We start from the raw sequence: 25,816 nt of genomic DNA, 5'->3' as shown, positions 1-25,816 counted from the left end.
CTCTGTTTTAGTTTTTTTCTCTTTGTGGGCAAGAGGCCCTGCCCGGTTTATCAGTGTTGTTCCAGCGCTGTGGCCTTCCCCACCGTGATGGAGCTGATTTGAAAGCGTTTGTGAGACGGTGACGGCAAATGTACTCCGCAGCCCTTTGTTTCAGTAACCTTTACTTCGGCATACGTTTGTCTGCGTGGCCCTTGTAAGGCCAGTCTGATGCCCACGGTCAGGAGGGTGCCACGGGACAAAGTGCATGAAAGGTCAAGCAAAGCCCAGCGCAGTTGGTCTAACATGATATGACGCATACATTCATCTGCCACAATATCATGTATGGTTTAATGTCAAATAATTTATGAATTTGTATTAGTATAGTGAGCACTTAACCCTTTGCAGTCTTCAGTTATATGGGCCTCACATAGGTAATTTTTATAAAGCTTGATACTTCCAACATAATCTCTGCTGTCATGTATGGATCATTTTTACATCATGCTGCTTTATTGTATTGTACATACTGGATCCTTTATTTGTCTTCTATTTAATTTTTGAAAATTGATTCATGCCTGCTTTTGTCATCTACTTGTCTTCACCCTTAATTATATAATTTGTATTCCTTGGTGTAGTCCTGTATATTGGTTTATAAAATATATTTTGATTGTTCATTTAAAATTTTACAGCTATTATTAAAACCCTTCTCTTGGTGTAATTTGCTCATTTTCAGAGAGCCGTTCCTGGTGTCTTTGAAATAAACCATCCTGCCCCTGGTCTTCCTCTAGCCATATCTCAATGGCATGTGTCTTTGAGGGAGTGTTATATGGAAATACACTTTGCTTGTGCAAACATCACAGAGCACAAGGCTGTGCATTGTTTGTTCACGGTGGGCAGCTGGCCAGTTATAGCTAGAGATAGATGAGGGGTGTGGGAGGAACGGAAGAGATCAACTCCTGCAGGTTTAGGAAGGCTTCTTGGGCCCATGAGGAGTAAACCGCATTGTGAACCCCTGACAGCCCAGAATTATAACTTGATGCTGAGGTCCAGGTGTATAATCATACCAAAACATGCACAATGCCTCAGGCTTTTCCCGTCTCTCACAGCCACTGCTAATGTCTGACCCTTTTAAGTCCCGATTCCAAACATGTGTTTTTGGACCGTTTCGACATAGCGTAAGAGAGCATCATAAATCAGGGAGTTCAGGCAGGGTCTCAGCTGTGTGTGAAGTGTTGAAGTGAGATGGTGAGGAGATTTGTGAAGAGGGGCCCAGGTCTTATGGATGCCCTGCATCACAAAGGAGCTCATTCTTTTTCATTAGCTGACTGTCAAAACCAGGCACTCGGTTTGAGAGTACACTGTGAAAGATGGGCTTTACCCACAGGAGCAATGCAATGGACCCATGTCTTTCATTGACTTAATGGGTGCCACATAAACTAAAAGTAAGTGCTAAATACAAGAAAATAGTGCACGAGTATTTACTGCAACAAAGTGAGATAGTGATCAAGGCAGCAGTGTGAAGTGTTGAACAGTGTGGAGTTGTGTTGAGGGCAGAAGTGTTGAGCAGTATTCAGGACAGTACATCTTTGCTGTATTTCCCCTTATCCAGCACTTACAGTTTAGACAGCTTACATATTGATTTTTTCTCCAATCATTCAGTAACATTTTTCATGAAAAACAGTGATGGTGAAGGTATTGTAGTTTCAATGAGGGCACAACAGCAGTGGTCCACCTTGAACAGATAATGCAGTCAATGTCAGAGAACCTGAGCAAGGTCACTGAGGATGAGTTGTCTCGGTCAGGGCTGATGTGCAGATTCCAGGTTGAACACTCACTCGCTCTGCAGTGTCTGCAGCTGTGAGAGCCCACCACTGGGAGAGGTTCAGGGAAAAACACACCAGCCATTGTTCTATTGTTTAATGAGCAATAACAAAATGCTGAGACTTTCCAGACTCAATCCCGAATGGAAAATGAAACTGCACTTTTCAGTCGGTTTTTCTCAAAAAAGTAGGTTTGACACGGAGTGCCGCGGTCGTCTGATTTGCCATCACTGAGTAAATTGCTTGACAATTGGTCAGTTAAAGGCAGCTGCTTTCAGGGTGTTTGTTGGGGGTTGAATGGTTTCAACTTCAGAGAACAATTTCAGAGGTTCTGTTCAGGGGTGCAGTCATTTTTTGGTCGGTTTGTATCACTGCAGGGGGAGAAACTTAGTCAGTATGTCTAGCACTGCTTCTTTCAGTTGCAAATAAAATAATAGCATGAAATTATATATGAAACACAGAATATGTACGGGATAATTCACAATGAGGTGGTCTGTTATTGAAAAGTAATGACCATGGTGAAGAGGCCATTAGTTGTCAGTAGCAGAACACCTTGAAGTGGATTGTCCCACTTATGACAAGGTTAATTACCTTACAGAAGAAATCAATCAATAATTTGACACAAATTATTTCTTTAAGGTGATTTTATTAGTCAAAATAAATTGAAATTCATATGAAACAAATTTTCCATTGTGTTCTCATAGATAATATAGGCCTATGCAGGGGTATTGGAGCAAGATATGTGGCACATTAATGGCGGAATAGCGTCTTTTTGACACCAGGTGTCACAAATTTGAAAATTAACCACAATTCTTTCTACGGTGTGGTATTAAAGTAAAAGTTAAAGTAGTTTGTTACCCATAGCAGTGGTCATTCAGAAGTATCAGACTGTAGAATGCCTGAAGTTACCGATCAGAATCGAGCATTCAACAAAGCCATGTATTAGGAGGGCTGTATACAAGTTCTTCAACCTGAAATCCTGTTGAGATATTATTCTAAACTAGACAATTCCTGCAGAAATTGTGAAGTGTGGTTGCCGCCAATGTAAAGTCGCAGCCCAGAAAACAGTATATCAGCTCAGTCTATCAGCAAACATATGCCTCAGCTATGCTCAGCATTTCTCAAGAATAATAGTATTTTCCAAGAAACGACGAAAGTCATCGCTAAATTTTTTGTCTCAGAGGCAGTCAGAGCAATCTTTTCAGATTTCTGGGATTTATTGTGAAGTGTATAATGACATCACCCAAACATATAAGCCCAGTAAGAATATATTATATATAAAAGTTTATTATACTATGTGAGTTGATAAAATAATTCACAAGAGAGTAAAAAATGGTAACTTAGAGAAAGCCAGCAGAATACAATAAAAGTGATATTCTATTGTGCAGTGTCACAATCCTATCACATCATGTCAGCATTTGTTTTAAGAGTTGCTCTACAACTGTAATTTATGATCCTTTATGTTTATGTCTTATGTTGAGGGCATTTCAGTTTTACCTGTTGGTACTTCAGACATGCAGATTTGTTACTGGAACACTGGAGCTATGGTACTTTGCTGAAGCTTATCCTGCAGTGCCCAGCAAGTCTTCTACTCCATGTACATGCATCAGGTGGTGTTGCAGATATGTAAATTAGATTAATAGAGGTGTGTCCACAATCCCGTCCTTAGAGCAGCGGCTCACAAACACATGGTGTCTCAAGCCACTTTTGTTTCCGAGGCCCCACGTACATTTATTCAGTAAAATATGCTAATGCACATTTTGAACAGGTGTCAAAAACTGCATGCATGTGGGGATGTGGGGTACCCCATTCAAAGGCTGCTTGCTGTGTTAAACTCCTGGGTACACCTCATGAGCAGCCCTGACCCTCCTCTCTCCCCTGCAGGACTTTAGGGCTGCGGTGGGGGCAGCTGTGGAGGAGGAGGGGGGTCCCGTTCTGGAGCCGGGCAGGCTGGAAGAGATCCTCAGCCACCTGCCGGAGGTGTATAAGCTGCACTGCCACATCCTGACAGACCTGGAGACCCGCCTGAGACAGTGGTGAGTCGCGCGTGCAGTGAATGCATGCACACACAACACACACGCACACATGGGCACACACACACAGATTCACACACAACATTCACACAAATGAACACACACACACGCAACGCACCCACACACACATACAGCACACACACACTCACATGCACAGACTCAGACATACAAAAATGCTTACGTGCACACACGTGTGCACACACATGCAGTAAGACAACTGTATGTACATAATCATGCACAGATATATACAGCTTAATGTGTTATCACAGAATGTGAACATACACGCACACACATACATGCACTGATGCTATTATATGCATGTACACACATAAACACACACAAGCTCATGCACATGTGAACCAACGTCGCCAATACACATTCATTGCATGTAACCTGCAGATACATCTCCTGCAGTTTCTGATATTGGTATTCATTTTCCAAGTTCCAGGCCTGTAAGTTTATGGTTTGGTTTAATCATCAGCTGCAGATTCAATAATTCATAGGTTTCTCCTACTCTTATAAAATGCATCTGTTAAACTCATCTGAATGTCAAATGCCGGCAGCAGAATAGGAGCATTTGTATTGGAAAGTGTCATTCCCTTTGAGTGATTATTGACTTGTAGAATGTGCACTTGGCATGTCTGAGCCGAGGGGTGGGGGATTGTCATCTATTATCAAACGAACCACGCTGTCCCAATTTTTCTATGATAAATCATCGCACAGACAGACTGCACTGTTCTAATGTGTCTTGTACATCAAGTGTCTATTCCAAAAGCAATTCATTTGTTTGTCTGATCCATCAGGGAGCTATTTCACCAATGAACCAAACTGTTCCCAATTTTCTGTCATCTGGCAGGGAAGAGAGCCAGAAGATAGCAGACGTGATCTTGTCTCGACGAACAGAGTTCACTATTTTCACCACCTACATCTCAGAGTATGACCGGAGCATGGCCTTGCTGGATGAATCCTGCCAAAACTCACCCACCTTTGCCACTGTTGTCAAGAAGTTTGAGGTGTGTATTGGATCTATATGTATAAGTCTCTCACACTCTCACAGTGAACTTTGGGCACATTTGATGAATGTTATGATGGCCAACATGATTTATAGTGGTGCACATGATTTCCCTGGTTGATTTATTTATTTATCCTCAGTTTTAAAAGGTTGGAGAACCACTTTTGAGTAAAATGGACTGATGGATTAAATATTCTTACAGCTGTACAGTACTGCAGTAACGTCGTCAGACAAACAGTGAAGATTTGGCATTTGATTGTGAAAAGATCACAAGATCCATATCTGTGCAATGAATGTGACTGCAATGCATTGTGGATATTATATTGTCAGCAGTATATAATTTCTGCTCCAGTGTATAGAGTTGTGAGGAAAACCGGGTGGTAGGTGGAGGGGGTGTGCCTTGGAAAGGTCAGTGTGATGGCTGCATCTCCAGAGAAGAGAATCCCTTGGTTGTGCATTCTGGGATATCAGAGAATGGCAAAATAAAACCTTCATGGAAAGAGTCCATAATACCTACTATGACAGATGTAATTTTAGAAGACAATATTCAATAATAGTTTTAAGAAATATATATGAATATTACATTTCAAACAAGGAAGGTAACAGGACTTTTTCTGTGGTTTAAAAATCATGCTTGGGGTGTATTGCTGACTCCTGAATGGGTTGCTGTTTCCCTCTGCTTCTGTGAACATTGACATTTAACCACTAAAACAATATTGCTGGATGATGATGATGATGATGCTTACATTATTATTATTAGTAGTAGTAGTAGTAGTAGTAGTAGTAGTATTGTTCAGTTCATAATAAATAAATATCAGAGTTTGGAGAGCAGTTCCCATGAGGATCACCATATTGCATAGCTGTCTTCTATTGTGTTTCAGTAGTGATTCTCTTCTCTGCGCCTTACGGACAGCCCCCAGTATAAAATGTATGTATTGAACTTGAGCAATGTTAATTAAAAAGGCATTTGTGCACAGAGCCTTCCACGCCATAACATCTTTAAATCACTCAAAATTCTGCTCTTTATAAAGCATGACAATGCACATAATGTGAAATACTATCATCAGATGTAACATAACACATAAGGTCACTTGGCTGAAGAAAAATTTGTTCACAAGCATTTTTTTATTCATAATATGAATTATTATGTCAGCGTTTACATATTTTACTGCCATAATTTTGTAAAGAACAGAGTGTAAAATTTGGAATTTAAAAATATAATATTGAATATTGGCAGTGGATGTTGCATATATCCATTTTAAGTTGACCTTTCCTGGCATGGCATGAGGCAGTCACTTATTCTGTTGCTATCTCTCAGGAATGTAACTCCATTGTAGAGATGGTGATGACAGTGATGAACAGTCCACTGGGGTTGATACTGTGTCACTGCAGAAGCCTGATATGATTCAAGCCCACAGCCACTGTTGTGTTTAACCCACACATTATACATGTGTTGTCCCACCACCAACACTGTGTGTGTGTGTTGGGGGGAGGGTGTGTGACAGAAAGGGAGAAAGAGAGAGAAATACAGTGAGTTCCATAATGTTTGGTGAAAAGCTATGTTTTTCCTAATTTGGCTCTGCACTCCATAATTTTATATATGTAATCAAACAATTCAAATATGGTTTAAGTGCAGATTCTCAGCTTATATTGAAGTGTATTTCAATACATTTTGATTTAATATTGCAGAAATAACAACAATTTTTATACATAGCCCCCCAATTTCAAGGTGCCATAATGTTTGGGACAAATGGCTTCACAGGTGTTTCTGATTAATCAAGTGTGTTCAATTGCTCCTTTGGTGCAGGTATAAGAGAGCTTTCAGTATCTAGTCTTGATTCTGGTGTGCTCAGTAATCGCAAAGAGCCTGGTATGCCAAGGAATTTTTGCATGGTGTGCCATTGTTTTGTGGGGCCGTTCCTTTATGTTGAGTTACAGATATTTCCCTCTCCTAAGCTGCTATGTGCTCAACACTCTTCCAACATCATGACCTTGGCTCATCATAAAACGTTTTTACCAAAGTCTCTTTTTGATCATATGCTATGAAGGATTCCTGCCTATCACAGAGAACCAGTTGAAACTGAATGAAATAATACTACCAGTATTTATATGTATAACCATCAGTTGACCTTTAAATTTCATTATAATTTGTAGATTCCAATATTTTTGAAAATGGAGACCACAATAAGAAAGCAATTTGTTAACACAGATATGAGTCCTCTGTCTCAGATTGCCTAGCAAAGCCCTCTATTATAATTCATGGCCTTATGCTCTTTTTTCACTTCAGCATCATCGTTTACAAAGCGCAGAGTCAGTGGTCAGTGATTATTTGTGATTGGTTTTAATTCAGCAGCCTCAAGGCCATTGGTGACTGATGGGACACTGGGGTCCCTCTTTCATATACCAGATCATAATTATCTTCAAAGCCCACGGGATGCTCCAGAAGAACCTGATGCAAACGGCTGAGTGGATCTGCACTGCAGGGAGCGATTCTGTGCTACATAACTGTCTATGAAGATGAATATGAAGCGCCATTCTATCAGATTAGAGAGATTATGGTCAGATAGGCCCTTAGTGCTGATGCAATTATCTCAGCGCTCGGGACCACAGATCTGTGCACTTCGCCATAAATGAAAACACGTCTGATTCTGTTAGGGCCTGATTGATTGATTTTTCTCCCATCCTTATTTCTTCATTCCTTGATTTTCCTACTTTCTGTCTCTCTATCTAGGATCTGGATTGGGGCTGCTTGTGGTTGTGAGTGGGTTTTGGGTGGGTGGGTCTGCTTTCTGAGCAGGTTTACTGTACGTTGCAGCTCCTGCTGTTGACCTCTCTGACCTTGAAAAGGCAGCAGCGTTGATCAGAGAAGGTTACTGCTTGAGGTAGTTTCTCAGAGTGGATGAAGGAATTAAGGAGAGCGCCTTATTGAATGGAGGGAGGAGAATAATGTATTACAATATGAGATTCCTTCAGACATATTGATTTTTTTTTCTTCATTTGACCTGTGCTGCAGGAGAAGCTGGCAGGTGTAAATGTCCCCCTGAAACACCAGCTGCTGCAGGTTGTTGTCCGTGTGCTCCAGTACCGCATGCTGCTTACAGGTACAGTCACCTGGGGTGAGGGTAGGGCCGTGGGCGTGGCTTTGGGCAGGGCATAGGGGAATCCTGAGGATCAGCTGATATAATGTGTGCCACATGAACTTAGTATCAGACTAAATATGAATCTGAACTTTACTGATGGGGAAAGGTTTATATCACTTTGTTTTTTATCGTCTTTGGACATCCTGAAGTGTTAGCTTCAGTCTGTGTTTCTTTTTTTCCGCTCTCAGATTACCTGAACAACCTCTCCCCAGATTCAGCAGAATATGAAGATACGCAAGGTACTGCTCATTCTACATTGGACACAGTGTGGAACCACTGTGTGCTCCTATCTTCCCCTTGAATCAAAGCATTATGTCTCCGGTGTTCATCCCACCAGCATTGTGCTGTCAGTCAGGCAAACACAGACTGAACTCTCGCAGGAACACAGAAATGAAGACAGCAGCGAGATGCTCTTCTGACATATCGGTCCTTTGTTATAGCATAGAGGCATATAGGCATGATTGGCTATCAACCTAAGATGTACCTCATGGAGTGCGGCTGTCTCACAGTCTGTCTGTTAGTTTGTCAGTCTGTCAGTCTCGGTTTCTCTGCGTTCGTGTTCATTCGTTACTCCTCGTACTCTTTTCTGTATGTCTACATAGTCTAATGCTCTTCATGTCTGTCCTGTCTGTGATCTTCAGCAAAGTATAGGTGTACTGGTACACTACACGCAGATGTGTTTGAGTTTTCCGTGATTTTTTATTTTTTTCTTGTTTCTAGCTGCCTTGGTGATCGTCTCAGATGTTTCAGACCAGGCTAATGACAACCTGAAACAAGGGGTGAGTGTCTTCTCTGTGGGCGTTTGTGGACATCGACGAACAAGTCTCCTGTCTGCTTGTGTTTGAAGATGATTATTCGTGTCATAGGGTTATGATCCACTCTAGTACACCCACAATACTATTGATGTTATTATATAATACATCTTATTTTCGTATATGCAAAACTAGCAAGTTTCGTAAACTAGTAAAATAGCATACTTAATAAGTGGGTGTGTGTGCTGATTTAATGACTTATGTATTTTTATTTTACATGTATTGATACATGTATTATTGTGTATTATCATTTTTGAAATGACACACTCGGTCTTCCATTCTGGGCTGCTTGTCCTTGTCCCTGCCAGCAGTGGTGGCAGGGTGAGTGCTGAGCTTCACACTGAGCCCTGCCTTGCCTGTGCGATCTGTAGATAAGCACACCAGCACGTGGGAGTGGTTTCATTAAAAATCTCCAGGTGTTTTAATAACAAAGAGTGCAGTGTCAGGGGGCTCCCTTCCCCCTAGCGAATCTCCCATGCTAGCTTATCGCTGTCTCCCCCTTCCCCCTAGTGAATCCCCCTTTCTATACTATCGCTCTCTCCCCCTTCCCCCTAGTGAATCCCCCATTCTAGCCTATTGCTCTCTCCCCCTTCCCCCTAGTGAATCCCCAAGCTATCACTCTATCCCCCTCCAACACAGGCACCCTCTATCTTATCTGTCTCTTCCTCTTCCCTCTCCCTCCCTCTCTTATTAGTCCTCCCTGTCTTAGTGTTGTTACTTTATTGGCCTGAAAATGATGCAGTAACAATAATAACAATAATAATAATAAAATATATTACTCAATGGGGTTTTACTGGTTAAATAAAAGTTAAATAAAATAATTATAATAGTAATAATTCACTGTATTTATAAAAACTAAAAATGAAATATAATAAACAAATGAAGTGGTATAAAATGAAGTGATTAACTTGAAAAGTCAAGTGATGTTGGAATAAGTGGAATGCGTTTTTGGGGTATCACTGGTCACTGCAATTTTTACTTTTGCTGGCTGTGGGTTTTCATTTTCGTATTTGTTTTACAGATGTATTTGTTCTCTCTCTCTCTCTCTCTCTCTCTCTCTCTCTCTCTGTCTCTCTGTCTCTCTGTCTCTCTCTCCCCCCCTCTCTCTTTCTCTCACTGTCCCTCAGGAGAATTTGCTGCGGTTAGTCCATATTGAATACAGCATAAGGGGTCAGAGAGACGTGCTCCAACCAGGAAGGGTAAGCTATGTTCCAACTGATAAGGGCATTGTTTTTGCTGAAATTTGGACCGTAAACACTGTACTTTCCCATGCAATTTCCGGGACTCCTCTGGCCCTCAGTCCCCTCACAGAATCTTTTTCAAGGGCTCTCGTGTGGAGAATTAAAGCATGCCATTGATCAGGACACTGTCCTGCTCTGCTTAGCTCCGTGTCTTCTGTCACATGCAGTAATGGGGAATCGCTGACAGGCAGTTTTCATTTACGCTTCATTTCTCAAAGCCAGCTGTGGAAATGTCGTGGTTGATGGCTGGTGAAATGGATGCTGTAATGAACATGAAGAAGAAGAAAAAATCTCTCTGTGACTCAATAACCTTGCACCTAAAATTGTGGATGTTAGTGAGCACCACTGACTGAAAGTTACTGTGATTATACATATCCATGCACGTGTATGCCTACATTCTATTTAAGCTATTGTTTTATTTATAGTAACACTCATCATGAATGACTACTTTGGCTGCTGTGCTTTTTTTTTTTCTGCCAGCAATGTAGGAATTTGATTATATTCAATTGAACTGAGAGAGACAGAGGGCAGAAATCAGCCAGAAGTACATTAACAATACCAGTAACTGCCCTCTTCACTGCGCTTACTGCGGTCGCTGTCATTTCTACATTTAGATAATAATGGTCTGTTTTTTATTTATTGTCTGAGTGTTTGTAAACTATATTTACATTCATAAAGTAATTTAGAAAGGAGTGCAGACAGGACTTATATTATTAGGAGCGCGTTATTGGAAATTTAATCTTGCATCGATATTGAATTATGAATCAACAAGGAAAGTCTTACTTAGAAAGTACTGTACATCTTTCATATCTCTCTCTCTGTATATATATATATATATATATATATATACATACACATATATATATATATATTTTTTTTTTTTTTTTTCTATTTCCTTGTGTGTTCTTGCAGGTATTTGTTAAAGAGGGCACTTTGATGAAAGTTTCCAGGAAAAGCAGACAGCCACGCCACCTATTTCTGGTAACTCTTTATTTCTGACTGCTTTTGACATTTACACGTTTATGAGTTCAATATTTATTCAAAGTTTTTGTTTGTGTTGCTATCATAAAGACCTTAAAGACCTAAGACTTTAATATGCTTATGTTTTCCCCTTTAAACCGCTTCCTCTGTGTATTAGTTTTTGAATTGTTCTTCCATAGTAAATTATGTTGTTATATTACATTTAATCTCAGAGCATTGGCTTTCTCTCCTCTGGGGTCCATAAATGGTATACATGTGCTCATCTTGAGTGGAACAGAGCAAGCATAAAGATGCATAATGGCAGCTCCTCTAGTAGTTAATAGCTCTGCTGTTGCTGTCATTTGGTCCTAGCAGTTTTATTTTTAAACTAAATGGTGTGTGTGCACCCCCATACCTGGCTTCACCTTCTCTCTGGAGTCATCCCTTTTTATTAACCTTTCACTTTGCTGAGAGAAACTTCAACAAAGAAAAACATGGAAAGGAATCATCGTATCAGAGCCTCCAGGACAATGTGTTACAGTAGGCTTTTGCAGGGTTGCAAAATGCAAAATGAACAGTAGACAGCAAAATGACCAGTAGACAACAAGGATGCTCTTCCTGTACATAGGCAGGAATGGAACAACAGGGAGGGGTTTTGTGTCTTTATCATGTTTTCAGGGAAGCAAGGACACAAGGCTGTCCAATCCAAGTCCAGCCTTCTCCAGCCCGCACTGCTACTGAAGCCCAGAGTCCCCACAGGATGTTTGGGGTCAGTTTGTGGCCAGGGCAGCTTCCCGTCCAGGGCCTCTATTTACAGGGACTGCAAAAGGACGTTCTGTAGAATGCCAGGAAGAGCAGGAAAGCCTTGCTTTAAAACCTGCTGCTATGTGGGCGGTGGCCTTGTGTCATGGATTGAACCATTTCAGCAGTGCATGAGTTAATTAATGTTACACAACCAGAAATAGTGATTAATATTATAAGCAGCTTCAATTAGCTTGAATTTCCCCAATGCATCTTATGCACACCATGTGTGTCAGATTCATTATACCCATTCTGTTGGACCAACTGGTGCAAGCTAAACAATTTAGGTTGAGCAACTTAAATGCATTCCCAAAACTGGAGTTTGAAATCTGTCCTGAATATTGACAGATGCTATATTTTTGGTACAGCGATTTTATGGCATCTCGGAGCCAACTACCCCCTACCTACTCTCTCAGTTTCACCAGCCATCCCTTCCCACAATCCAAACAGTGTTTGTTTCAATGACTGTGGAGACTGTATGCACAGATCTAGGAGAACCTGCTGGAGCACCTACTGTTCTCACCCCTGGAGGTGAGGGGAAAGGGTCTTTGCTATGAGTGGTTTGTGTGATGGATGCACCCATCCAGGGAGATGCCACTGAAGCATTGGGGACTGAAATCCTAATGCAGGCTGTGAGTCTGGCTCTGCTCAGAGTCTGACAGTGGCTCTGCTTGGAGTAATCTATCCGGTGGGAAGCTCTCATTTATGGAGCGATCAGTGAATAAATGAGAAAACACACCAGAGGACCATCGTGCCTTATGGAGTGGCTTAGGTGGGTCCTTCCTACAGGCCGCTTTAACAAGCCAGGAAATTTCCCACTGAAGGAGTTACCAGCAGGTAAATGAATCCCACTCAGGAGTGAGGGAGGAGGAGAGACAGAAGTGTGGTGAGTAAAGGAGCAGAGCAGAGAGACTGAGAGGGTGAGAGGGGAAGATGAATTTCCCATGAGAAGTCAAGCAAGCTGGAAGAAGTACTGTGAAAGAGAAGATGAAAGGTAGAAAGATACAGGGTATTGCAAATGAGGGAGCAAGGGGTGAATTTGGGAAGATGAGAAGAAAATAAAAACGGGTGATAATAGTGATAACTGTAATTCTCCTTATTGATAAAAACACTTAGCATTTGTAATGTAATAAAGCTGATGGCAATTAGAATTTTAACTTTAGATGGGGACAGAGTAAAAGGGAGAGAGGTGTTGTGAATCAGATGGCAGGAGAGTGTGTTGTTTGTGTGTGACTGTCCTGTGTTGCATGTCCACTGCCTCCACCAAGGAATTCCCGAGAGCAGCTGAATTGTGCAGGATGCTGCGGTCGGAGCGGCGGATGTTTGGTGTATGCATTTGTGTGGGATGATGTCACTCCCTTTTGTTTGACTCTGAATCCAGTCATTGGGACAAAATAGTCTGAAGCATGTACTTGACTTACGATAAGTTCGCCCTGTAAGCAAAAAATAAAAGAAGCTTAGCACAAGAAAATTCTCATGGAAATCTATTTCGGTCTGTCAGAAAGTGCTGATTCTTAACTTTGAACGCGGTAAAAAAAAAAAGGAGGAAACAGCATAAAAGGAATAAGTTGCCAGGAAAATAAGTGTTTTTGTTCTGTGTTTTTCACTGGGTGTAATCTTCAATGTGTGTGAAGTTTAATAGATTCATTTGGGAAAGACTCATTATTTTCCCAATGAGACACAGTGATATTTGAAGAGTAATTTAACCAGGACTAAACTGCATGTTTCTTAAAACCAAGCACACCAGTGTTTTGCTGCCACCACAATTGTGCAGGCTTAGATATATGAACCTCATTGCTGACACAGTACAGTTAAGGTATGTGTTTTTTTTTTTTTTGGCTCAGCTAAATATTTGGCTGACTTGTGAGGAAAGCTAATCACACTCATATTCTAGCTGTAGGGGGTTTCTCACCTGCTGATGAGGGTGTTAAGGTGCTTGCTCATGCTAGTGAGCTCCGCCACAGGGCCACACAATTTTAATTACCTGTTATGTACTTTTTACACTGTAAATGCACGTTGTTTTACATTTTGTACACTGTGTATGAGACCAACATTAATTTGGTAAGCTACTTAAGTACTAACATGTTGTATCTGTGCTGGGAAAGTGAGGATTCGTGTACTCCATTGTGTGTGGAGCTGCCATGTGTTCTACTGTTCTAAAAAGCAGAGCACTGCTTATTTTAAATCAATCACTGGTGCAACAAGTGACGCAATGCAATAGTTTTTGTTTATTTTTATTTTTGTAAATAAAGCTTGGTTTTACTCGTAAATGAACCATGTCTTCAAAGAAATACCAAAATGTGCCAAGATGAAAGGAAGAATAAAGTAAAACAAATGTGTGGAAACACCTCTGAGGGAGAGGTATTTTCATGCTCACATTGCCCTCTTGTGGACAAATTTCATACTGCTTATTTATTTGCATTCATTTCAAGTCAGTGGGAGCAGAACTCTTCCTTCCTCTCTTCCTTCTAAAGGACCCTGAAAGGCTTTGGGAGATGGACTGAAACCCTGTTCTCAGCTGCCTTTATTGGGGTCATAATGGAAGGGAGCAGCATATGTAATAAGTCATAAGTGCAGTGTGTCCACGGCATGTTGGACACCAGGCTGGGGAAGGGGGTCAGGCACTGAAGAGCTTCTCTGTTTGGTTTCCTCTCGTAGATGAATGACGTGATGCTGTACACGTTTCCACAGCAGGACGGCAAATACAGGCTGAAGAACACCCTCTCTCTGACTGGAATGAAGGTGGGACTCACCATCTCTCTCTTTCCCTCCTTCCTTTCCTATCTCACTCCCCCTCTAATTCTCATCCTCTCTCTTACCTTTTCCCTTGTCACTGTTCCTTATTATTCATATGTAATGGAGTGGTGCTGCATTTTCTCGATAACAGTAGAATAATGCTCCTGCTGTTACAGGTTCAGCTGGTAAGAGTCAATCAAAAGCATGTGCAAACTACAAGGAGTTACTCTGCCATTCCATAAATATACTGCATATGCATGCTTGGGATAGGGTGTACAGTATGGTGTGGAGCAAAACGATAACATGAGTGTCCATGAAGTAAAGCAGTCATAAGTGTTTGTTTCACAATAAAAATTTACCATCCAGTTCATGGGATTAAACTGTTTCAAATAATGCAAATTAAATATGTATTCATTAAAATAGAATAGCAGAATGACAAATGAATTAGAACAATCGATAAGAAATATAATTTAATTTCATCTCACAAACGCTGAAATAGCTGAGTGAACTGTGCAGATTGGCCATACTGTGCGTCCACTGTTCTGCTGATGCTCTGCCTTCCCTTCTCTCAGGTCAGCAAGCCCTCTATAGAGAATGTGCAGAACGCTCTGAAGATCGAGGTGAATGATATCTCCATCACGCTCTCTGCCAGGTGCGTGTCTGTCCTGGCATCTCTGTTACCAAAGGCCGCTACCACTGTGGAACAAACCGGTTACTCTTGTGGAGCCAATCAACATGTCAAAGACCCTAGCATAAGGCAATATGCCTTGTGTTGATTTGGTAGTTTTGATGGAATATTGGTGTGAAGTTACCCCCCCCCCCCCCCCTTGGCCCTGCAGCTCATACGGGGAGAGAGAGGACTGGTTTCACACGCTCATTCGGACCGTGGCGGACCACGCAAGACCACCTGGGTCTTTCAGCAGCTACAGCAGTGAGGTGAGGGTTCCGTTTCGCTTTGCTCGCCTCCTCTGGGGGGCGCTGAACGCATTTTCAACATTAAATCCATCTTTTCTTTTTAGCGCGTGTTATTTTGCTGAAGTTGCTCGACTCGTCTCTACCAGAAGTACCAGTCTTTAGCTGGCTTTCTTCCCTGTGTTAAAGCCGTATTTCCACTGTCTTATGTCACGCCCCTGTGATGTCACACATTGGTATGTGTTGATGCTGTGTCACAGGGTATCCTGCATCAGTGTTATTTTGGTAATGTGTTTCTCCCACTGTCAGGCACGGGAGAAGCTGTGGATGTGTCTGGGGGAGAAAGCTCCCACCCTGGTGCCCGTTTCTCATGTGATGATGTGCATGAACTGCACCTCCGACTTCTCCCTCACCCTCCGGCGCCACCACTGCCACGCCTGTGGGAAGGTGGGTGGAGCCACATGTGTCCCCCCTCCCATGCACCACCCCCCCTCTGCATGGCACCCCCTCTCAATGTGTCCTGTTCCTCTCCCATAATGCTGCCTCCTCTGCAGATCGTCTGCCGAAGCTGCTCCAGGAACAAGTACCCTCTCAAGTACCTGAAAGACAGGGTGGCCAAGGTGTGTGACCGCTGCTACGCTGAGCTGAAGAAGAGAGGTACAGCCCCATCCCAAAACAAGCCTCCTGTCCTCTATGGAACCCTGCCTCATATTTACATGGGCATGGAGGACAGTTTTATTAACACAGCAAAGCTGGGTTTCTTAACCATCAGAACCCACTTATACTGCACATCAGTGTTCTTCTGTTCCTGTTTTTGCAGGGGGAGCCGTCACTGGGGTGGCCGGTGACGGCAGTCCTCGACCCAACCGGTCCAGTCGACCGCTTTCTGCTGTCTTCCAGAGCATCCACCCGCCCAGCCTGTGGAAGCACCGGAAGAGCACCTCCGCTCTGAGCCAGGTACCGCAGCCACGCCCGCGTGCTGCTCCTCCTCTCGCCCGCGTGCTGCTCCTCCTCTCGCCCGCGTGCTGCTCCTCCTCTCGCCCGCGTCCTGCCTCAGTCAGGTGACAGCTCCCCTGTGTGTTTTTGTTGTTTCTGCTTGGCGCAGGTGCCGGCGTCGGCTGAGGGTTGCACCATGAGTGGCAGCCTGCATCGCTGCAAGAGGAGCAAGAAAAACTGGAAGAAACTGTGGTTCCTCATCAAAGACAAGGTGCTTTACACCTTCACAACACGCGAGGTGAGAGGGCACAGACTCTCCCTGTCCCAGACGCTGTATCTATCCTAAACACTGTACCTCCTGTCCCAGACACTGTAACTATCCTAAACTCTGTACCTCCTGTCCCAGACACTGTATCTATCCTAAACACTGTACCTCGTGTCCCAGACACTGTATCTATCCTAAACACTGTACCTCCTGTCCCAGACACTGTAACTATTCTAAACACTGTACCTCCTGTCCCAGACACTGTATCTATCCTAAACACTGTACCTCCTGTCCCAGACACTGTATCTATCCTAAACACTGTACCTCGTGTCCCAGACACTGTATCTATCCTAAACACTGTACCTCCTGTCCCAGACACTGTATCTATCCTAAACACTGTACCTCCTGTCCCAGACACTGTATCTATCCTAAACACTATACCCTGTCCCAGACACTGTATCTATCCTAAACACTGTACTTCCTGTCCCAGACGCTGTATCTATCCTAAACACTATACCCTGTCCCAGACACTGTATCTATCCTAAACACTGTACCTCCTGTCCCAGACACTGTATCTATCCTAAACACTGTACCTCCTGTCCCAGACACTGTATCTATCCTAAACACTGTACTTCCTGTCCCAGATGCTGTATCTATCCTAAACACTATACCCTGTCCCAGACACTGTATCTATCCTAAACACTGTACCTCTTGTCCCAGACACTGTATCTATCCTAAACACTGTACCTCCTGTCCCAGACACTGTATCTATCCTAAACACTGTACCTCCTGTCCCAGACACTGTATCTATCCTAAACACTGTACCTCCTGTCCCAGACACTGTAACTATTCTAAACACTGTACCTCCTGTCCCAGACACTGTATCTATCATAAACACTGTATCCTGTCCCAGACACTGTATCTATCCTAAACACTGTACCCTGTCCCAGACACTATCTATCCTAAACACTATACCTCCTGTCCCAGACACTGTATCTATCCTGAACACTGTACCTCTGTCATAGACACTGTATATATCTTAAAGATTGTACCACCATATGATTCCTAATACTGTGGCCTCCCCATCCCTAACATTGTAAAATCTTTGCATACCATGGACCCCCGTTATAGTTTCAATGTTAACTAAATCCCGTACACAAACCCACATCCTACATACAGTGCCCCTGCTGTCCTAAAATGTAATCCCATTCTGACACAGAGAACCTCTGTCTTATCAGACACCACCCCCCATCCCACATGAAGAACTCCTCTATATACAGGGAATCCTGCTATCTTATATATACCCCCTATTTTCTCTCAAAATTTTCACACTTCCCTCACCTTTATTACATTACATTACATTACAGGCATTTAGCAGACGCTCTTGTCCAGAACGACTTACACAACCTTTTACACAGCATTTTTATTCATTTTTTTACATGGCATTTTACATTATATCCATTTATACAGCTGGATATATACTGAAGCAATGCAGGTTAAGTACCATGCTCAAGGGTACAACAGCAGTGTCCTACCGGGGAATCAAACCTGCAACCTTTAGGTTACAAGACCAACTCCTTAGCCATTATACTACACTGAATAGAAGCTCAGCTAGTCTGGCAGGTCTTCCTTGCAGGAGAATTACTGTGCTCTCTTTCTCTCACTCACATTGACTCCGTGAGTGTCTTGTGTTATATTCCATTGATGTTCTGTAATATTAGTAGTTTTTACTCTGTGTGGGACGTGTTTGGATCTATATGTTTGGTCCAGTGTTACTTATGTGGTAGGTGTGCTGTGTGCTTTGTTTAGCATTATGTTAGTTGTCTATTGTGAACTGTGAAGTGGTGTGCACAGGACGTTGCTTTGTCTGCTCTTGGAGTGGTGTTTTGATTACCGATATGTGTGTTTCTGTAGAGTGGTGAGTTTATTGTTTCACTTCTCTTTGTGATGGCCTGTTTTGTTCATTCTGAGCTGTTTTGTGCATTTGGAATGAGTTATTCTCTCTCACTTTCTCTCTCTACCTCTTCCTCTCTCAGGATAAAGTAGCGTCTGAGAGCTTGCCTCTGCTTGGCTTCACTGTGAAACTGCCAGAGAAGGTGGAAGGAGAGGAGACTGCCAATATCTTCCAGCTTTACCATAAGAAGACCCTTTTTTATACCTTTCGAGCCGAGGACACAAGCACTGCACTCAGGTCAGCCAGACACAGAACCCTGTGTCTATGGGAACAATAAATGTATTCTGAGGTCCTTTAGGACCAAAAGTCTTTTATGTCTGTAGGAAAACTAACTCTGACAGCGTTCCCTTTCTTTTTAAAATATCAACTGAAATATGTTTACTGCTGTCTCCCTTCAAAGCTTACATCCTCAGAACAAGTGGCAGAATGACACATTTAAACAGTTTCCTATCTGAAGTGGAATTTTCTTACATGGGGAAATGTGTTCTTGTTTCACAGGTGGGTCAACGCCATAGAAGAGGCCACTGTTTTATAGCATCTACACTGCATGGCGAATGCACCTGAACCTACCCTTTATCACGGAGCACTGGCCGACTGGCTGCTGCCCTCTGTTACATATCCTTTTCCATCAGAATGGCTGAATGTAAAAAAAACAATACCCTTGGACTCTGTGCTGGAAGCTGGGTGTCACTGACCAGTGAAAGATTTCAGAGTAAAAGAGGCTTCATTGGGAGGCAGAGGAAACCATACACTTTGTTATTTTGTGAAGGCATCTTTCTTTAGGCTGGATCACACAATTCTGAAGTGGGATATCTTCTGTGTTTACAGCAATCATTGCCAATGCTGATGTCAAACAAACCCTGTGTATCATCAGACTAATTCAACAGGTGATTCTCAGCTCTTCCAGAAAAGAATACAATTCATAATAGGCATGCTAGTGAGCCATTTAGCTCTGTGTAATGCTCTGTACTCACTCTGTCCCAGTACCGAGTGTGTGTCTAGTTATCTACGCTGTTGGAAGGGGCTAGAACACAAATTTTATTTCTACTTGAAAACACATTGTCACAAGGAATTCCCATTTATAAATGGGAACATCTATACCAGTGCAGCTTAGTCACAACTTTTTGGGCTTTAGTTTGTCTTTCACTTCGTGGACAAGGTGCATCCCATAGCCATTACATTGGTCCACCTCTGTATTACTTGTGGCCAGTACAAAATAACAGTGAAGACTATTCTTTAAAATAATTGTGTATAATTATACTAGGCTAGGGATGGAACTGCTGAACTCCAGAAATCAGAGCATCATAGATATTTATTACTGTAATGTGTATCTATAGAAATGAATGTGGTCGAGTGGCATATTGTTTTTGTTGTGCGTAATTATGAGAAATGTCCAACAGAGGGCAGTGTTGCACATATTAGTTTGGATGCTGTCCTTGCCTTTTTGTGAGTCAGAGAGCCTCCTGCTGTGAGGATCAGCCTTTGGCATTCGCACACTCAGCACTTACAAAGGTAACACAGCCACATTTTTCTGTTTTGTTTGTTTTGTTTTTTGTTTTTTTTTTGCTTACCGTTTTTTCCCCTAAATTTGAAATTACCAATTGTGCCTCTTGAATATTCTCTGCCAGCTGCACACATGGGCTCTTCTACTGCACTTCCACTGCGAGACAGTGCCTATTTTCCGCAGAACAACACAAGAGCTACTGCTAATTGTAGGAGAAGGGTAACTCTTACTAATGACAATTGGTGTATTTGTAGAAGCAAATGTGGCAATAACTTGAGGAAGCCTGGCTAACTCAACCCACTCTACCCCTAGTAAATGAAGACAATGCAAACTCTTATAACAGTCAGCTAATTGCATAGCCCAGGCTCGGCTGTGAAGTCTTGGCTATATGGCTCAGACTGTGTCTTTGCCAAGTTTCTTTACCTTCTGAATGTCTTGGCAGACTATACGTTTCTCCTTTCTTAGTCATGGCAGCTGATCTGCTAAAATCTTCCCCTGTTTCAGAGTGGCTCCTCACTTCTCTGTTTACTTGGTTCCCCACAGAATAGCAGAGACACTCCCCTTTGCCTCTTTTACCCTGCTGAAATTCCCAGTGCAGTCAGCACTGTCATCATGCTCTTCACCAACTGATGCTATGTATACTGCATGCCATTGTGTGGAGTCAGAAAACAATGAAAAATTATACTAACTGTGGTCAATGCACTGCCAGTCAAGGATGAATGTACATGTTTCATTCTCAGTATAAATTTATTTGATTCAAAGCCAAGTGTTTTGCTTCTGTTATTTTATTTTATTTCTAGTGTCATTCACCCATATCACTTGTTATGGGAGAGTCAGGTTCTGTGAATCTCATAATAGATATTGCTCCCATTTGCTGCCTGTCATTCACCTGTATGAACCAGTTAAAATCTTAAGCTCTCTGTGGCACAATGCTATGATTTCATTCACATCAGGGAGCCACTGAAAGCATATGATAGCTCCACCTACATCAGCATCCACACAGACTCTAGGTTTTACATATAAATCCTTAGTGTTGGGGGGGGGGGGGGGGGGGGGGTTGTAGAGGGATGGCCTGGAGTGGGGGGGGGGGGGGGGCCAATGTGAGATTTTTTTGTTGTTGCCCAAAATCCCTGGTGACGCAACTGGAAGGTCAGATGGAGTTGAAAGATGGGAATGTGCATGTAATTTGATCAATCAGTATGAGCGTGAGAGCCACAATCAGTCAGTAAAGCTCAGCTGACACGGGGATCATGTGATCAGTCAGACCATTGCTATTTCTTTTGTGCCACTGCACAGCTTACTTTTTTGTTGTATCTTAGGATTTGTAAATTGATGTTAAAACTATGGTTTCAGAACTTATTTTGGTTTATTTATTTGATCTAATATTATTGAAGACATGGATTTTCTTAGCCATTGAGAAATATAGAATAAAGATCATTTAGACTGGGAAAATTCCTGTAGTACTCATGAAAATATTTTATTATGTTTAAAGGGGAACTGTGAGGAAGTGCATGACTTTTTCATGCTTGGCTTGTTTAATCACACTCTCAAGTCTTTGTTCAAGCTAGTATTTCCAGACAGCAGCTTTGCTTAACCCAACGGAAACTGCCCGGGGATATTTTTTGAGATATCAAGAGTGACCGATTACGTTAAAAAGCACAGATTCCAGTCATGGAGAGTAAAACTGTTTTTCTATAGATGCCATTTATTGTTAACTATTTACACCTGGCATTTGTGTGTGTTTATGTATATACACTACATGGCCAAAAGTATATGGGCACCTGACATCAACATCTCATTCAAAATTATGGCCATGAATGTGGAGTTGGTCCATTCTTTGCTGCTATACCAACCTCCTCTTCTGTGAAGGCTTTATTCTAGATGTTGAAGCATTGCTGCAGGGATTTGCTTCCATTCAGGCAGAAGAGCATTAGTGAGGTTGGGCACCGATTGGGCAATTAGTCCTGGCTCGCAGTTGGCTTTTCAATTGATCTGAAAGGTGTTGGATGGAATTGATTCACTGTTCAGAGGAGCCAGAGGAGTCGACTTGCTTTAATAAAGCAAATGAAGTGGCCACTGAGTGTATATAACGTATGCTTTGTTTGCACTGAAAAAAACACATAGAAGGAATGTATTATGATCATTATTATTATTATTATTACTACTACTACTACTACTACTACTACTAGTCTTTCAATTCGTTCCACTGGCCTGTTCTTCAGCAGACCCAAATGTTAATGTTGATGTTAATGTTGATGTTAATTTGTCAAACAATGTGAGAATTTATTCAGTACAGTGATTCATAACAATATTCTGATGTAAAAACTAAAAGTACCGGTCAAAACATCTGAAGTAACCGGAGAAATAAAGGATGAAGAAAATAAAAACAAATTGCATCAGACCCTTCATCACCTTAGGCAATGTGATGCTCTCGTGGCATTTTCAGCACAAATGAAATTATTTGCTGAAGTAACCAGTGGGTTGATAAAGATTTTTAAAAACACACCACTTTGCAAAGATGCTCAGAATCTGTTACACAATTCCCTCCAGAAGTATAGAAATAGTAGAGTGAAATTTGTTATTTTGCAGTATACCTCTATATTTAGCAGAGAGAGAGTGAAGGGTGAGTCTTTTGACTTTTGACATGTGGGTTTATTGCTCAGGACAAAAATACATCAAATGAGATGGGACTTATTATATATGTCTACCACATTATCACAAGAATCCACTCACAGACACATACACATGCAAACAGAGCAACAGGAAAAAAGAATAAAAAATAAAGAGAGAGGGTGAGAGATAGCAAAGGGTGAGGGGTGTTCTATTTTTCATTGTCCCTGGAGTTTCTCTGACCCAGTATTGAAGGGAGAGCAAGGGAAGGAAAATGACTGAAAGGAGGAACAAGTGGTTGTCTGAATTACCTGAAAGTTGATGACACCTTATTCCAATTTGCACTGGATAAGTTGTCATGGGGATACTTGGTCTCTTTCCTGCTATGGCATAAATACTGCAACAGGGAAATAATTAAAATATCTTCCCACACCCACAGAACCACAGGGTCACAGAGCACACTTTCAGTGGTATCGTCAGTTACTGCACCACCAGGAAAATAGGAAAGGCTTTGTCCGAAATTCTGAAGCACCAAATATCATTCGCAGTGGAACACATTCTGGCTTCAGTGAACAGGTAGACTGTTGATGATTTGAGTTTACATTTTTTTAATTATTGAGAGTTATCACAGCAGGCAGATTGATTTAAAAAAGAGTGAACAGAATAATCAGCATGGACACAGGCTTGGGAGAGGCTGAGAAAGAAGAGGAAGGTTACAGTTAATTGAGTCAGTCTTTAATTACACAGCATCTCTTTAGTGGCCTCTCTTTCAGTCTGACGAGTTTTCACTGTGACAAGGTCACACTGCTTCCCTGAGGCCCTGCCAGCTGCGCATACAGGAAATACTTCATCTCAGGGTCAGAGGTTGAATGTCTTCTCTAACCAATGACTCTGGAGACTTTTCACTTTACTTTTGGACAGAGAAGCATGAAACAAATGTAAGATTTACTTTTAATGTTTACACCGTGTCAAAGAGCTAATTGTATCACTGATCGGCCTCTCGTGCAATGGGTGCTGGGAGCACACAAGATTTCATAGGCTCCAAGTCTCCAATTTGTGATACAAAAGATGTACTCCTTGTAGCAGCTGCATTGTACAATTAGTTAGATTGCAGCATCGAGGTCAGAACGCAAAATCATCACGATTCACAAATCATCCTGGACATTTTGATGTATAAAATTATTCCTCATATTCTCAAAATAACTTGATATAGTATGTAATGTGAATGATAGTCACCCACTTTCCATATGGCAAACCTCCATTGGAGTTATAGGATTTTTAGGGAGCTTCTTCTTCTAACATTACAGCAGTCCTTCGAGGTTGCAGGTTTATGATGTCATTATTTTCACAGAGAAGCTGCAGTCCTGGAGCTCATTCCAATCACTTATTTTATCTGTCCTTGCTTTCTTTCCTTGCATCCTTTCCTAGTATGGAAGGCCGTACAGAAATACATGAATGGAAATCCTTTGGGAAATCCTTGAAAATATATTACACCATGGACTTGTTCCCGCTTTACCTTCTATCCTGAACACCAGTTTTCCTTATAGCCATTATATTAGCATGTGCACCATGTACACAAAATGAGGATGGAAAGCAGGAGAAAAAACTTCTGTCTAGGACCAGAATGCATATTAAAGATTTTGTTCAATGTATGATTACAAGTCACTGGAAATGCCCTCTCATTTAGAGCCTAACTTTTTTCAAGAGAGCCTGATCAAGAGGCAGGACCAACCCAAAGTCAGAGTCACATGACATCCATGGCCTGCTCCTTCACTTCCGGCAGGATTCAGGGTAGCTCTTTTCAGATCAGAGGGAGCGTTTCACCTGGCAGGTAGTGTCCTGTGGGGATTTAGTGCACCATTTGACTGTCATCATAGTTTCCAGCTCTGCTAATATTTAGTCTGAAAGACACAAACACATTTAATTTGGAAATCTATAGGATAACTAATGGTCAGTATTCTGCTTCTTTATGGTTTGTTTGCTCTAAATGGAAAAGGCTAAAAGTGAGGGGGTATAGCAATGTAATGCCATGCTGGGATGTAGAGTTGAGAACTGACCAGAACTGCCCATTGTGGAGCTGAGCAGAAGAACCCTTTGCTTAGAATACTGGTCCTAATTCTTAATTTCACCCATTCTTTTCAGACATAAAACATTCAAAGATATTTTAGACATTGTGAGGGAGATAAGAGAAATGGCAATGTAGAAAGACAATGAGACAAGTAGAATACATGAAATACCCAACATTTTCCCATTGTATCTTGATATGTATGTATGCACATGCACAGTGTGTTTATAGTGGTATGTCAGCCAGTGAAGGTAATGTTTTAGAAGGGAGGAATCAAGCAACCTTGTTTTTATAAGAGAACTCAAAACATGCAAATTAATTTACACTTTGCCTCATTAATTACCTAACAGGGAAACACACAGATCTTTTCAATGACCTCACAATCCCAGAGGATCAGTCAACACTCCTTTGATGATTTCCATCTCCCTGAAGACCTCTTAGTTCTGTGTAATTATGTTTGTATTGTGTTGAAATTTACCATTCTGAAATATAGTATAAGCACTTTGATGGCAGACTAGCTGCCGGAGTAGACCGGCCCCATTCTGTATATCTGATTATGGGAATCTCCGGTAAAGACAGGAAGCTTCTGTGCTATTCTAGGCTACCATGAGTACCATGAAACTGGGAACAAACCAGACTGGTTTCACTACATGTTTCTGGGAATTAGCTGTTCTCTGGGACAACAATGTCTTACAAATCTCAGCCATGCATCTGATGAAAGTCACCTGGCCTGGACACCTCTAACTTAAGCTGGTGTAAGTCAGTGGGGGGATCCTGGAGAAAGTTGGTGTGGGTGTTAGTGCAGGTTTTCGAATCACAAATGATGCTTTGTAAATGTGTACAGTTGTGTTTGCTTTGTATCACAACTGCCCGGCTATGCTAATAAATAAATTAATATACATATGTATGTACAGTTACACTGAGGCCTTTTAGGGTTGGGGGGAAATATTTCTCAACCAAACCAGTGACATTTGGATGACACTCAACCGCAATTACAGCCAGGTTAAGACGTCATCGTCACCCTTGCACAAGAATGCAG

General features: G+C 41.9%; 1 protein-coding gene across 2 annotated transcripts in view; it reads left to right on the top strand.

Moving 5' to 3' along the window:
* Positions 1-20,868, top strand: part of fgd5a (FYVE, RhoGEF and PH domain containing 5a) — a 42,231-nt gene extending 21,363 nt beyond the window's left edge. Inside the window, exons 6-21 of one of the 2 annotated variants that reach the window (XM_035388874.1) lie at positions 3,681-3,832; positions 4,686-4,842; positions 7,855-7,942; positions 8,170-8,220; positions 8,702-8,760; positions 9,921-9,992; positions 10,947-11,015; positions 14,454-14,537; positions 15,104-15,183; positions 15,371-15,467; positions 15,753-15,890; positions 15,998-16,100; positions 16,264-16,400; positions 16,549-16,650; positions 18,681-18,835; positions 19,097-20,868. In XM_035388874.1, the coding sequence (XP_035244765.1) occupies positions 3,681-3,832; positions 4,686-4,842; positions 7,855-7,942; positions 8,170-8,220; positions 8,702-8,760; positions 9,921-9,992; positions 10,947-11,015; positions 14,454-14,537; positions 15,104-15,183; positions 15,371-15,467; positions 15,753-15,890; positions 15,998-16,100; positions 16,264-16,400; positions 16,549-16,650; positions 18,681-18,835; positions 19,097-19,133 (1,581 nt within the window). In that variant the 3' untranslated portion in view covers positions 19,134-20,868. Of the gene's footprint in view, positions 1-3,680; positions 3,833-4,685; positions 4,843-7,854; positions 7,943-8,169; positions 8,221-8,701; positions 8,761-9,920; positions 9,993-10,946; positions 11,016-14,453; positions 14,538-15,103; positions 15,184-15,370; positions 15,468-15,752; positions 15,891-15,997; positions 16,101-16,263; positions 16,401-16,548; positions 16,678-18,680; positions 18,836-19,096 lie in introns of both variants that reach the window. The other variant, XM_035388873.1, reaches the window with a different exon arrangement.
* Positions 20,869-25,816: the final 4,948 nt, after the last annotated feature.

This window comes from Anguilla anguilla, chromosome 13 (genome assembly GCF_013347855.1).
Source record: "Anguilla anguilla isolate fAngAng1 chromosome 13, fAngAng1.pri, whole genome shotgun sequence".
Lineage (NCBI taxonomy): Eukaryota > Metazoa > Chordata > Actinopteri > Anguilliformes > Anguillidae > Anguilla > Anguilla anguilla.
This window is presented reverse-complemented; position numbering and strand designations above follow the sequence as displayed.